Consider the following 13931-nt stretch of genomic DNA (forward strand, 5'->3'; position numbering starts at 1 on the left):
TACTTATGTTAAAATACCAGTAAAAATCTTTTTCAAACTGATTTGTCTATCTTCTTATTCATTTAAAGCAAAAACAAACAGCTCCTAACGTTGAACACATTATTTTTGGTCTAAAACTTTAATTTTCACTTCAACATTCAAAATGTAAACAAAGGATTTGTTTACATAGCAAAGAATTGTAAGCTCTGTAACTCGCTTATAACTCAACAAATGACCTTCAAATTTTGGTTGAATAATAAAAATGCCTTACTGAAGCATTGTAAACGTTAAAATCGGAGAAATAATTTTGATCAAAATCGTGACCATGCTTCTTTCAATAGATCATTTGCAATATTAGGATTCGCCCGTCACGTGATTACAAAGTACATATGATGTCACAAAAATGCATCAAAATCAACATCGGTGTCAACAAATGTAACATAGATTTCAAGAAATACTCCCGGTCAAAGTAATTTTGCAATGATTCAATATCGTTTTTCAGCCGTATTTTAGTATCGGGACGCCTTAACATTGCTGCAAGGCGCGGATCGAAAATTAATCCGGGGGGGGGGGGTCGTTTAAGCATGTTAATTGTTGCAATTAGAGAAAAATTTCTAAATTTCGTTTAATCCAACAATTAATGAAGGTAAAATTTAAAATTTAAAATCAATAAACATCTAGATTTTATATGTGACTACAAGGACTTAGATTCTAGAAAATAGACTGTAAACACGAGGCAGGATTTTTACTTCGAAACTAAAAGCACTAGAGTGATTTGTGCATGTAGCTGGGTAAACACTGAAGTATATGATAGGATTAAGTATAATAACAAAATAATAACATAAATTGATTTTTAACTGTCAAATATTTATACTGGATCGAATATTAACTAAACGTTAGGTGTAATGAACGGAGGCAGAGTATATATATGATAAACACTATGCACCCAGGGAATACGCATGGCAAGACATAAAAATTTTCATAAAAGTATAGTGCCAGCTCAGCTACTCTGATTAATGCATTTTTAAAAAGGCTGAACCCTTTTATTTACAATTAATCGACTTTGATAAAATATTTGAATGAAAATTATACCCTCACAGAAGCAGCTACCAAAAACACAGTATGTTGTTTTACTATCCTCACAACGATGATACTGACAATCTGAATTGGTTTGGCACACAATGTCTGTAACAAAAAAGTTTGAATAGTTGTAGTGAGTGTGTTGAACACTTGTACTTGTTTTTCGTTCATATTATTTTAATTCTTTTTTCCGTCTCTTCATGTTATTTTCGTCGAAGATACGATACTTTTATCAATTGAAAATCATAAGTTCCATCTATTTTGGGTAAAAAAAAAATTTAAATACTTTCATTGTACAGTAAAATATAGATTAAGATTATTGGTTGAAGACCACATTTATACCTTGTATGTCCAATTATCAATAAACAAATGTTTGAATGACATATTAAGATTTTCTCGAGATTTGATTTTCTGTAACATCCCATTTAAACTAATCAACGATTTCATGATAGAAAAACAATTCAATAATTCACTTCTAATTTTTAATTTCTGAATTTGTTTTAATTTTGCATTCGCCTTACCTTTGGTGTATATTCTCTTATATAAACCCCTGCTCAAGATAAAACACTCATATGGGAGATAAACATCATTATTTTTGTTAAGGGTACACTTTTACATTCAGTTTTTGCAGACTTTTAGCTCCGCATCATATTTGCAAGCCTTTAAGATACATCAGCGTGGTTTGGTGCATTTTTCAACTTAGCTGATCAATGTTCTTTGTCAAAATTTAACTATATGTAAAGAAAACATTTCTTTACTGCCCTTATATGTAACTTCTTAAAGACAAATTATTCTTTGCTTTTGTTCAGAAATCAATTTAGAACGTTGACTCATCATACGTTGCAGTAGCCGTTGTTGTTGTAGATATAATTTCTAAAGTGGAAGAAAACAACCGTTGAGTCTATACAATTAAGTCATATCATTTTTTCCCTTAAATTTTTTCAAAAAGCTATTATCAATGGTATTATTAATGATAAGTTCCAGAGTGATTTGTGCATGTAGCTGGGTAAACACTGCAGTATATGATAAGATGAAGTTCAATAACAACATAGTAACATAGATTGATTTTTTAACTGTCAAATATTTATGCATTGGCAAGATGGACTTTTTCTAAAGGGACATTTACAAACCGGAGGATTTCTTATTATTCTGTATGAATTTTAAAAACAAAAGATGTTATAATATCTTATAACCCTTTATGAATTTTATTTCCTAAAGAATTGGAGTTTTTCCAGGAAGTCGGTTTTAATAATTGATTTGTCTTACGGGAATTCAGTTTTTCTTCAAGATTAATATTCCTGATAACTATTCAAGTAAACATTATATGTAATGAATTGTTCTAATATTTAGCGAAAAAAGCTCTAAAGAATGATTGAATGCTGATCATTTCAAAAAATGAACTGCTCACTATTGTATGAGACATACACTCACCTTGCAATAAACTCTTTTTAAAAAATTACAATAGTTACAATGAATATTTGTAAAACTGTGCTTTAGTCGGATGCAAAATGCCACATATTCACTGGCTTATTTATCCGAAATATTCTTTTGGATGCAGCTTATTAGAACATGTCAGAAAAGTAATGAGTACATGTACTGAGCATAAAGTATGACTCTGACTCAAAGTTAAATCTGATAATATTATTAAAAAATAACACTCGCAATCATTTTAAAATTCGTGCATTTGAACGAGAGTTTCTGAGATCAAAATCATATTTTTTTTATTGGAGTTTAATGATGGATCGAATATTAAGTAAACGTTAGGTGTAATAAACGGTGGCAGAGATCGATTGCAGATATATATGATAAACACTATGCGCCTAGGGAATACGCATGGCAAGGCATAAAAATATTTATAAAAGTATTGTGCCAGCTCAACTACTCTGATTTACGCATTTTTAAAAAGACTGAACCCTTTTAGTTTACAATTAATCGACTTTGATAGGTATATGAAAGAAAAATATACCTTCACAGAAGCAGCTACCAAAAACACAGTGTGGTGTTTTACTAGCTTCACAACGATGATACTGACAATCTGAATTGGTTTGGCACACAATGTCTGTAACAAAAAGTGTGAATAGTTGTTGTGATTGTGTTGAACACGTATACTTGTTTTTCGTTCATATTATTTCAATTTAATTTTCTTTTCCGTCTTTTCGTGTTATTTTCGTCGAAGATACGATACTTTGATCAATTGAAAATCATAAGTTCCATTTATTTTGGGTGAAGTTTTTTTAAAATACTTTCATTGTACAGTAAAATATAGATTAAGATTATTCGTTGAAGAATACATTTATACCTTCTGAGTCCAATTATCAATAAACAAATGTTTGTATGTCATATTAAGATTACTCTAGATTTGCTTTTCCGTAACATCCCTTATAAACTAATTAACAATTTCAAATTATAAAAGCAATCCAATAATTCACTTCTGATTATAAATATCGGAATTGGTTTGAATTATGCATTCGCCTTACCTTTGGTGTATGTTCTCTTATATAACCCCATGCTCAAGATAAAACACTCGCATGGGAGATAAACATTATTATTTATAGTAAGGGTACACTGTCTACATTCAGGGTTTTTTTCAGAAGTTTAGCTCCGAAAGCCTTTAAGATACATAAGTGTGGTAAGGTGCATTTTTCAACTAAGCTGATCAATGTACTTTATCAAAATTTAACTTAATGTAAAGGAAAAAACTCTTAACTGCGCTTATATGTAACTTCTTAAAGACAAATTATTCTTTGCATTTGTTTAGAAATCAATGTAGAACGTTGACTCATCATACGCTGCAGTAGCCGTTGTTGTTGTAGATATAATTTCTAAAGTGGAAGAAAACAACCGTTGAGTCTATACAATTAAATCAGATCTTTTTTTCCCTCTCATTTTTCCAAATAGCTATTACCAATAGCCATGTTAATGATAAGTTCCAGAGTGATTTGTGCATGTAGCTGGGTAAACACTGAAGTATATGATAAGATGAAGTATAATAACAAAATAATGACATAGGTTGATTTTTAACTATCAAATATTTATGCAACTGCCAAGATGGACTTTTTCTAAAGAGACATTTACAAATCGGAGGATTTCTTATTATCCTGTATGAATTTAAGAAAAAAAAATGTTAGAATTTCTTATAATCCTGTATGAATTTTATTTCCTAAAGAATTGGAGTTTTTCATGGAAGTCAGTTTTAATAATTGATTTGTCTTACGGAAATTCAGTTTTCCTTCAAGATTTAATATTCCTGATAATTATTCAACTAAACATTATATGTAATGAATTGTTCTAATATTTAGCGAAAAAAGCTCTAAAGAATAATTGAATGCTGATCATTTCAAAAAATGAATTGCTCAATATTGTATGAGACATACACTTACCTTGCAATAAACTCTTTTTAAAAAATTACAATAGTTACAATGAATATTTGTAAAACTGTGCTTTAGTCGGATGCAAAATGCCACACATTCACTGGCTTATTTATCCGAAACGTTCTTTTGGATGCAGCTTATTAGAATATGTCAGATAAGTAATAAATATGTGTACTGAGAATTAAGTATGACTTTGACTCAAAGCTAAATCTGATAATTATCATTATTAAAAAATAACACTCGCAATCATTTTAAAATTTGTGCATTTGAACGAGAGTTTCTGAGATCAAAATCATATTTTTTTTATTGGAGTTTAATGATGGATCGAATATTAAGTAAACGTTAGGTGTAATAAACGGTGGCAGAGATCGATTGCAGATATATATGATAAACACTATGCGCCTAGGGAATACGCATGGCAAGGCATAAAAATATTTATAAAAGTATTGTGCCAGCTCAACTACTCTGATTTACGCATTTTTAAAAAGGCTGAACCCTTTTAGTTTACAATTAATCGACTTTGATAGGTATATGAAAGAAAAATATACCTTCACAGAAGCAGCTACCAAAAACACAGTGTGGTGTTTTACTAGCTTCACAACGATGATACTGACAATCTGAATTGGTTTGGCACACAATGTCTGTAACAAAAAGTGTGAATAGTTGTTGTGATTGTGTTGAACACGTATACTTGTTTTTCGTTCATATTATTTCAATTTAATTTTCTTTTCCGTCTTTTCGTGTTATTTTCGTCGAAGATACGATACTTTGATCAATTGAAAATCATAAGTTCCATTTATTTTGGGTGAAATTTTTTAAAATACTTTCATTGTACAGTAAAATATAGATTAAGATTATTCGTTGAAGAATACATTTATACCTTCTGAGTCCAATTATCAATAAACAAATGTTTGTATGTCATATTAAGATTACTCTAGATTTGCTTTTCCGTAACATCCCTTATAAACTAATTAACAATTTCAAATTATAAAAGCAATCCAATAATTCACTTCTGATTATAAATATCGGAATTGGTTTGAATTATGCATTCGCCTTACCTTTGGTGTATGTTCTCTTATATAACCCCTTGCTCAAGATAAAACACTCGCATGGGAGATAAACATCATTATTTATAGGAAGGGTACACTGTCTACATTCAGGGTTTTTTTCAGAAGTTTAGCTCCGAAAGCCTTTAAGATACATAAGTGTGGTAAGGTGCAATTTTCAACTAAGCTGATCAATGTACTTTATCAAAATTTAACTTAATGTAAAGGAAAAAACTCTTAACTGCGCTTATATGTAATCTCTTAAAGACAAATTATTCTTTGCATTTGTTTAGAAATCAATGTAGAACGTTGACTCATCATACGCTGCAGTAGCCGTTGTTGTTGTAGATATAATTTCTAAAGTGGAAGAAAACAACCGTTGAGTCTATACAATTAAATCAGATCTTTTTTTCCCTCTCATTTTTCCAAATAGCTATTACCAATAGCCATGTTAATGATAAGTTCCAGAGTGATTTGTGCATGTAGCTGGGTAAACACTGAAGTATATGATAAGATGAAGTATAATAACAAAATAATGACATAGGTTGATTTTTAACTATCAAATATTTATGCAACTGCCAAGATGGACTTTTTCTAAAGAGACATTTACAAATCAGAGGATTTCTTATTATCCTGTATGAATTTAAGAAAAAAAAATGTTAGAATTTCTTATAATCCTGTATGAATTTTATTTCCTAAAGAATTGGAGTTTTTCATGGAAGTCAGTTTTAATAATTGATTTGTCTTACGGAAATTCAGTTTTCCTTCAAGATTTAATATTCCTGATAATTATTCAACTAAACATTATATGTAATGAATTGTTATAATATTTAGCGAAAAAAGCTCTAAAGAATAATTGAATGCTGATCATTTCAAAAAATGAATTGCTCAATATTGTATGAGACATACACTTACCTTGCAATAAACTCTTTTTAAAAAATTACAATAGTTACAATGAATATTTGTAAAACTGTGCTTTAGTCGGATGCAAAATGCCACACATTCACTGGCTTATTTATCCGAAACGTTCTTTTGGATGCAGCTTATTAGAATATGTCAGATAAGTAATAAATACGTGTACTGAGAATTAAGTATGACTTTGACTCAAAGCTAAATCTGATAATTATCATTATTAAAAAATAACACTCGCAATCATTTTAAAATTTGTGCATTTGAACGAGAGTTTCTGCTCAGATCAAAATCATATTTTTTTATTGGAGTTTAATGATGGATCAAATATTAAGTAAACGTTAGGTGTAATAAACGGTGGCAGAGATCGATTGCAGATATATATGATAAACACTATGCGCCTAGGGAATACGCATGGCAAGGCATAAAAATATCTATAAAAGTATAGTGCCAGCTCAGCTACTCTGATTTACGCATTTTTAAAAAGGCTGAACCCTTTTACATGTATTTACAATTAATCGACTTTGATAAAATAAATGAAAGAAAATTATACCTTCACAGAAACAGCTACCAAAAACACAGTATGGTGTTTTACTAGCTTCACAACGATGATACTGACAATCTGAATTGGTTTGGCACACTATGTCTGTAACAAAAAAGTGTGAATAGTTGTTGTGAGTGTGTTAAACACGTGTACTTGTTTTTCGTTCATATTATTTTACTTTTCTTTTCTGTCTCTTCATGTTATTTTCGTTGAAGATATGAAACTTTCATTAATTGAAAATCATAAGTTCCATTTATTTAGGGTGAAGTTTTTTTAAAATATTTTCATTGTACAGTAAAATATAGAATAAGATTATTCGTTGAAGACCACATTTATACTTTGTATGTCCAATTATCAATAAACAAATGTGTGTATGACATATTAAGATTTACTCATTTTATCAGATTTGATCTTCCGTACCATCCTATATAAACTGATTAACCATATCATATATATTTCATCATAGAAAAAAATTCAATTCACTTCTGTAAATAGATATTTTGATTGTTTGTCATTTTTATAATCTGCTACATATTGCTTTAAATCTCCTCTTTGGCATATATATATATAAATTCAAAACGCCAAATGAAAATTATAAAAAGTATTTAGCTAGCTGTAAAATTTATTTCCTGTTATAAAGTTCTAGGTGATAAATGTTGAGAAAAAGTCAAATTGTGCTCATAAGTACCTATACTTTGAACAAATCTTTGAAGAACAGGTAAAATTTTTAAAAGAACTTTTAAAAATCATTCTCTGGCTGATCAATTCCAGTCAATCAAACATTACTTGCATTACTTATTAAGAATTAATATTTTTGATGTCCTCTCATAGGACATAGTAAGAGTTCACTGACTGATATCAATCGGAAAATATTTAGACGCCTTAACTCATGTTTCGTATTTAAAAACAAAATGATAATAAAAAAGACGCCTCCTTGACAAAAATCTATTTACAATTTTTTAAAGAAAGTATGTTTCATGAATTTCTCTTATTTTTTTTTGGGGGGGGGGGGGGTCGTTTTGTATTGCCCTTTTCAAAGAAAACATGTGTACCTCATCGTTATTGAACAACAAACCTTTGCAGTAGCAGATTCCAAATGAACAAACGGGTGTCTCTACGCTACTACAGGAATGATATTGACAGTCTGAATCGGAATTACATTCCAAATCTGTAGGAAACACGTGGTTTAAAACATTTAATCTATACAATTTTAAAGACATTTTATAATTCCAATATCAAATCCACATCAACGAATTAAGTCAGTTCAAAAATACAAATACATTTGATAACACATATATTTATAATAAAATCATCCTTTTATTGCATTTAAACGTAATCTTCTGTTTGGAAATGAAACAAATTAATTTAAATCCACAAAGAAATCAAGAGCTGAACTTAAAAACAAAATTTGCTTACTTTGCTTATCCTGTGATTACTTGAATTCCTTGAGAAATGTAATAAAGCTAACATAATGCACAACTATTCATAATCTTAGTATAATAGTAAAGCCGTCATGATTACATTTGTCAGCTTTAAAATTATTTATCACTTAAACATTGAACAATGGTTTAAAAGGGATGTTTATATATACTTATATTCTGTGTAACTTAGGATGTGGAGGAAACCGCGACAAATTTAATTGTAAACGTTCGATGAAAATTACGATAAACCTCTTATCTGTACAATGTTTGCAATTCCGTAAAACATGAATAGTTAAATTTCACATTTACATGCATTTAAACGCAAGTCATACAGAGGGGATGAAAAAGGATTTTAAAATTCTAAAGGACTGATATCTTATTGTAAAATTTATCAATTTCATTTGAATTAACTTTAACTTAAATGTAAAATCACTGTCTACACTGTTGTATGGCTACATTTTATGTATCTAATTTGGATTGTTCAAACGATTTTAAAAAATGAGATTTTGCTTCGTTCGTGAAAATATTTTTAATTTTTGAAAAACAATGCTGTCTCCAGAGAAAATAAACTGTCGTTTTTTGTTGTTTTTTCGTGAGGATTTTTAATGTCTATGATAGTTCTGCTAAATGTTAGGATTAACACTACACAGGTGTTACACTAAATTTTTCCTGTTAATCTCAGTAAAGACACAGTGATCATGTTTAGTTGTGAATTCAATAAACGCCATCTACTCTAAATGAGCTTTCATGGATAACGACATGTGTTATATTTGTAGAAGTTTGTTTTTAAAAACAAGTACTATCAAATAAACAAAGTTTTTTTAGGACTATCTGCTGTCATGAATTATGCAAATAAATTCGTCATACATTGTATCTTTTCAAGTTTTAGATTACTTTAAAATGTATCCTGGCTAGATCTCTTTTTTATTGGTAGTGGTATTGAAACATACCTTTACAGTTACAGCTTCCAAGAGATGAACAGTGATGCGTTTGTCCGGTACCACAGGGATGAGACAGACAGTCTAAATCAGAGTGGCATCCTGAATCTGTTCAAAAGAAGTTGACGAGACGTTTTCATGTGACATATGAAAAAAGTATACATATGTATGTATAGTTATTATAATTCCGTATTCAAGATCCGTATTTTATATGTTTATATAAGGAAGTCTATATTTACAATACCGGTAATATTCGAAATCAATTTGTAGTAACATATTCCTACTATTCCTACATGTAAATTTTTAACTAGTTTTTTACCCAATTAATCAAGTCAAACTGTACACCTGAAGTGATTTTCCGAGTTAGAGAATAAACAACAATCATTCTTTTTTTTAAATTTATGTTGTCGTAAATAATACCCACATTGCGTATAATATCGGTGACCAGCAAGGCAAAGTTAACTTATTCCTTAATGTTTAACGAATTTTTAATATAGTGTTGTGGGTATACAATAGGTATCAAAAAATTGTTGTGCTCGTACGTAAAATATGGTTTGAAAAATACCTATCGAAAATACCAAAAATTCGACTGATCTAGATCACTAGCTATTTCTCTTTTGGCATTCCTGTATATTCTTGGCATTACACAACAACAGAGGGGATAAGAAAGAATTAAAAAAAAACATTCGTGATAGAATTCTATGTAGATACAAATATCATGAACTAGTTATTATTGCAGTTTTCAAAAATCTTAGATCGTCATGTAAAATTAATCATTTGTTTTTTAAATTAACATTTACTTAAATATAAAATAAATGTCTAAACTGTTATATGGCACAGTTATATGGCAAAATGTTATGTATATAACTTGGAATTTTCAATCGATTTATAAAAAATAGATTTCAATTCAGTCGTGAAAAATGTTCAATTTTTATAAACCATGCTGTTTCAAAAAAATGAACTGTTGTTGTTTTTCTGGACGGTATTTTAAGGCTGTGATAGCTCTACCATGATTTATCATTTACACTATGATAGTGTTATTCTAAAATTTGTCTGTAAATTTTATTACATAAAGATATACAGATTTAGTTATGAATTCAATAAACGACATTTGCTCGTATGAAGCTAACATGGTTTACGACTTATGTATGACATTTGTTTTTACAAACAAAAAGTGTAGATTAAACCTTTTTGGTTTATCTCTCATGATAAGGAGAACAACTAGATACGACCTCGTTACGAGTAACGAGTAGGTCTTCCGTCCAATTTTTTTTTTTTTAGATAAAATGATACCATGAGATATCGATACAATTTCAAAATTACCCCCCCCCCCAAAAAAAAAATAAATAAATTTGAAGATAAAGAATAAAAACCCTAATTACGTCAGACATGGGCCTGACGATGACTCTTTCAAACCGATAGTGTAGAGATCAACAACTTTGATTTTTATAATGCATAACAAAACATTTATCGTTTTTAAGTTATTCGTAATAGAATTTACGAGTCTCTTGGTCCCTAATTAAAGGGGCCAGCCCCTTTTTCTTGATTTTATTGGATAGAACTTTTGATTCTCTACTACTTTTGTTCTATATGTCTTGTCAAAATATCAACTGATAAAAAGATACTGATCAAAACATATGGAAATTTTGATTCGAAATCTGTACCCCATTTTTGTGCCTAAGCGAGCTCCAAGAAATAGCGCCACTGGTGCAAAACAACTAAATAGTGCACAACTTCAAACCATGCTCTACCTATCCCGAAAATTTCAAAGTCATATCTCTTATAGTTTCTGAGATCAACTCTGCACAAAATTGGTCGTAAAAAATTACAAAATCGACCGTAAATCCAGACCCGACGTGATGACGACAAAAATTCAAAAACATATAAAATTCAGATAATTTCCCATTATCTGTGAAAAAATTGTTCAGATCGGTTGAGTAGTTTTCGAGAAATCGCGTGCACAAAATTTGGAAAAAAAAATAATAATAAACAGTACAAAAACAATAAGGTCTTCCGTTGGAAACGGAAGACCTTAATTATAGTTTTTGCACTATTGAGTACTGGAATGTTATGAAACTAATGCAATGCACAACCATTCATAATTTATAGTATAGCCGCCATGATATCAAAGGTGCATTCAAATTATTTAGCAGGTAAACATTGAGTAGTTGTCCAAAACGGGGATAATTATATTTTTTGGATAACTCAAGATATGGGGAAAACCTTTTGGTCGAATTTGAGTGTGAATGCTTGGTAAAGATTCATTTTGAAAATTACTATAAACTCATATTTGGTCAATGTTCGCAGTTTCATGAAATAGGTGAAAAGTTAAAGTAAGAGACACATGGATAAAAACATAAGTTATAAATGTTGGAAAGACAAAATTAAGGATGAAATATTCAAATAAACTTTAATATTAACATAAGTGCATGTTTCACACCTCGAACAAAGAATTTTTGTCGATACCAAATGATTTGGAACACACCATTGATTGGTATTTAACCATTGCCACATCTTAGGTTATTTACCAATCATTGCAAATTATAACCGACATAATTATGGTTATATTACTAATGATACTAATAACTAGAGAGGAATTACCCTAGTGAGTAACCTGGCTAAGATTTTTATATCTGTCTAAAATAATAGGCTGTTAGATTGATCCTCTGCTAATGATGCTATATCTAACGCACAGTTTGGATTTAAACCAGGGTTTGGTACTGTAGATGCCATATTCGCACTACACGGAATGATTTCACATCACATTCATAGGGGTAAAATGTTATATTGTTGCTTTATAGATTATAAAAAAAAATTTGACAGTGTCGACAGAAACAAAATGTTTTAAAAACTTGCTACAAGCGGAGTCACGGGAAAATTTCTTAGTGTTATTCGTAAACTCTAAAGTGATGTCAAATCATGTGTGAAGTTCGAATCAGACTTCTATGAGTTTTTCCACAAGGGGAGCAATGCAGGGTGAGGTACTCTCTCTATTCTTATTTTCATTATACATTAACGACATCGAATTTGATCTCCTTAATAGTGTATGTGAACCAACTCATTTTTAAGACATCTCATTGTTTCTTTTGATGTACGCAGACGACACTGTTTTACTGTCTGAGTCTAAGGAGGGTCTTCAAAATACCTTAGATAATTTGCATGTTTACAGTGAAAGTTGGAATATTGATGTAAATGAGACTAAAACAAAAGTTGTTGTATTCCAAAAAGGATCAAAACTACCTAACAGTTAAAGATCGTTTTATAATAAGCAACCGGTCGAGCTGGTAAATAGCTTCAATTATTAGACGGGGTCACGTGACCCCGTCTATTGGTTTACTGTCAGCCGAATTCTCAAACCGGAAGGCATGCTTAGAACACACGAATTGAGTCTATGCGTAAGAAAATAGTGCAGAAAGTTTTCATGCATTTCAGTAAATATGTATCATAAAAACACGCATTTAATCTTTCTAAGTCCTCTGTGTATAAACAAAGTTCTATTTAGAAAATAAACAGATATTTTTATTGATCAAAACATTCTTGCTCGGGTTCAAATGTGGAATGAGTTACGTAATTGGATGCACAGCGCCGTTGACGATTCAGTTGGTGTACGAGCTCATTAATCAATAAAAGAGGTTGATGGTGGAATCGAAATTAAAGTTCCCAAACGCAATGTGCCATTTTTGAAAAATTGTGAATTTTATTTTGACGATCTTTCACTTAAATACTACCAAACTTCGATTCATGCGCAAGCCGAAGTTAAAATCGGGACGGGTTATACACAGATGTTTTACAAATTAATTAGGTGTTTCATTGGCTTCTAGTCTACTTGCCGTACGACTGCTGTTCGTCTCTAAAGGAATTTTGTACAAAGAAAATAAAAACAAGTCTGAATTTGCCTTCTCGTACGTTTAATCTTTCGTTGATTAAACTGAATTTAAATTTTAAACAATGCATTGTAAGCATAATCTATAATAGATTATACATTCTGGAAGACTTATACATCATATAATTTATACAATATTATCGTTTGCAAAATCAAGTTAAATGTTAATGTTCTTGTTTTCCGGCTTAGTTGAAATCAGGCTTGGAGTGAATTACATTGTAAAATAATGCATTACATTACCATTACTTCATGAATTAGGGCATTAAATTACCATTACCATTACATTAGTTTCTTGAAGAAATGCATTACATTACCATTACATGAGTTAAGTAATGCATTACGATTACTTTGTGAAAAGTCAATAAGTTTTAAAAAAGTAATTTAAAAACTAAATAAAGAGTTTTTGTAAATATTTCATAAATAAAACATGCTGAAAATATTTACAGGTTGATGTTCACTATCAGGTTCAAATTTAATGACTTATACAAGATTGCTGTTGCACTTGTAGTTCTCAAAGTAAGGTTGGTCCCGTAACATTTACACGCCAATGGCAGGGTTGACAATCTCTGTTATTTATCTCTCTGATTTTCGGAGTATGATTCATAATGAAAGGAACGGTTGTATCGTAACTCGTGTAGGTGATGCACGAGTTTACACAAAAAAGTAGTAAGTGGCGAACGGATTTATTATTACCTATTATTTTTGCATGAATTGCAAATGAAGAAAATCGTGTCAGATAAGTCGGTCTTAAAAATCAAAA

The 13931-nt window shown here is 30.2% G+C and overlaps 1 protein-coding gene across 1 annotated transcript in view; it reads right to left on the reverse strand.

Annotated features, from left to right (window-relative positions):
* The window catches only part of LOC128155385 (atrial natriuretic peptide-converting enzyme-like), a 53703-nt gene that overhangs the window by 16650 nt on the left and 23122 nt on the right, over positions 1 to 13931 (reverse strand). Inside the window, exons 6-11 of the mRNA XM_052817079.1 lie at positions 9301 to 9396; positions 8005 to 8097; positions 6939 to 7031; positions 4979 to 5071; positions 3026 to 3118; positions 1072 to 1164 (exon numbers count right to left, since the gene is read on the reverse strand). Coding sequence (XP_052673039.1) covers positions 1072 to 1164; positions 3026 to 3118; positions 4979 to 5071; positions 6939 to 7031; positions 8005 to 8097; positions 9301 to 9396 — 561 coding nt within the window. The remainder of the gene's footprint in view (positions 1 to 1071; positions 1165 to 3025; positions 3119 to 4978; positions 5072 to 6938; positions 7032 to 8004; positions 8098 to 9300; positions 9397 to 13931) is intronic.

This window comes from Crassostrea angulata, chromosome 1 (genome assembly GCF_025612915.1).
Source record: "Crassostrea angulata isolate pt1a10 chromosome 1, ASM2561291v2, whole genome shotgun sequence".
Taxonomy (NCBI): Eukaryota; Metazoa; Mollusca; class Bivalvia; order Ostreida; family Ostreidae; genus Magallana; species Magallana angulata.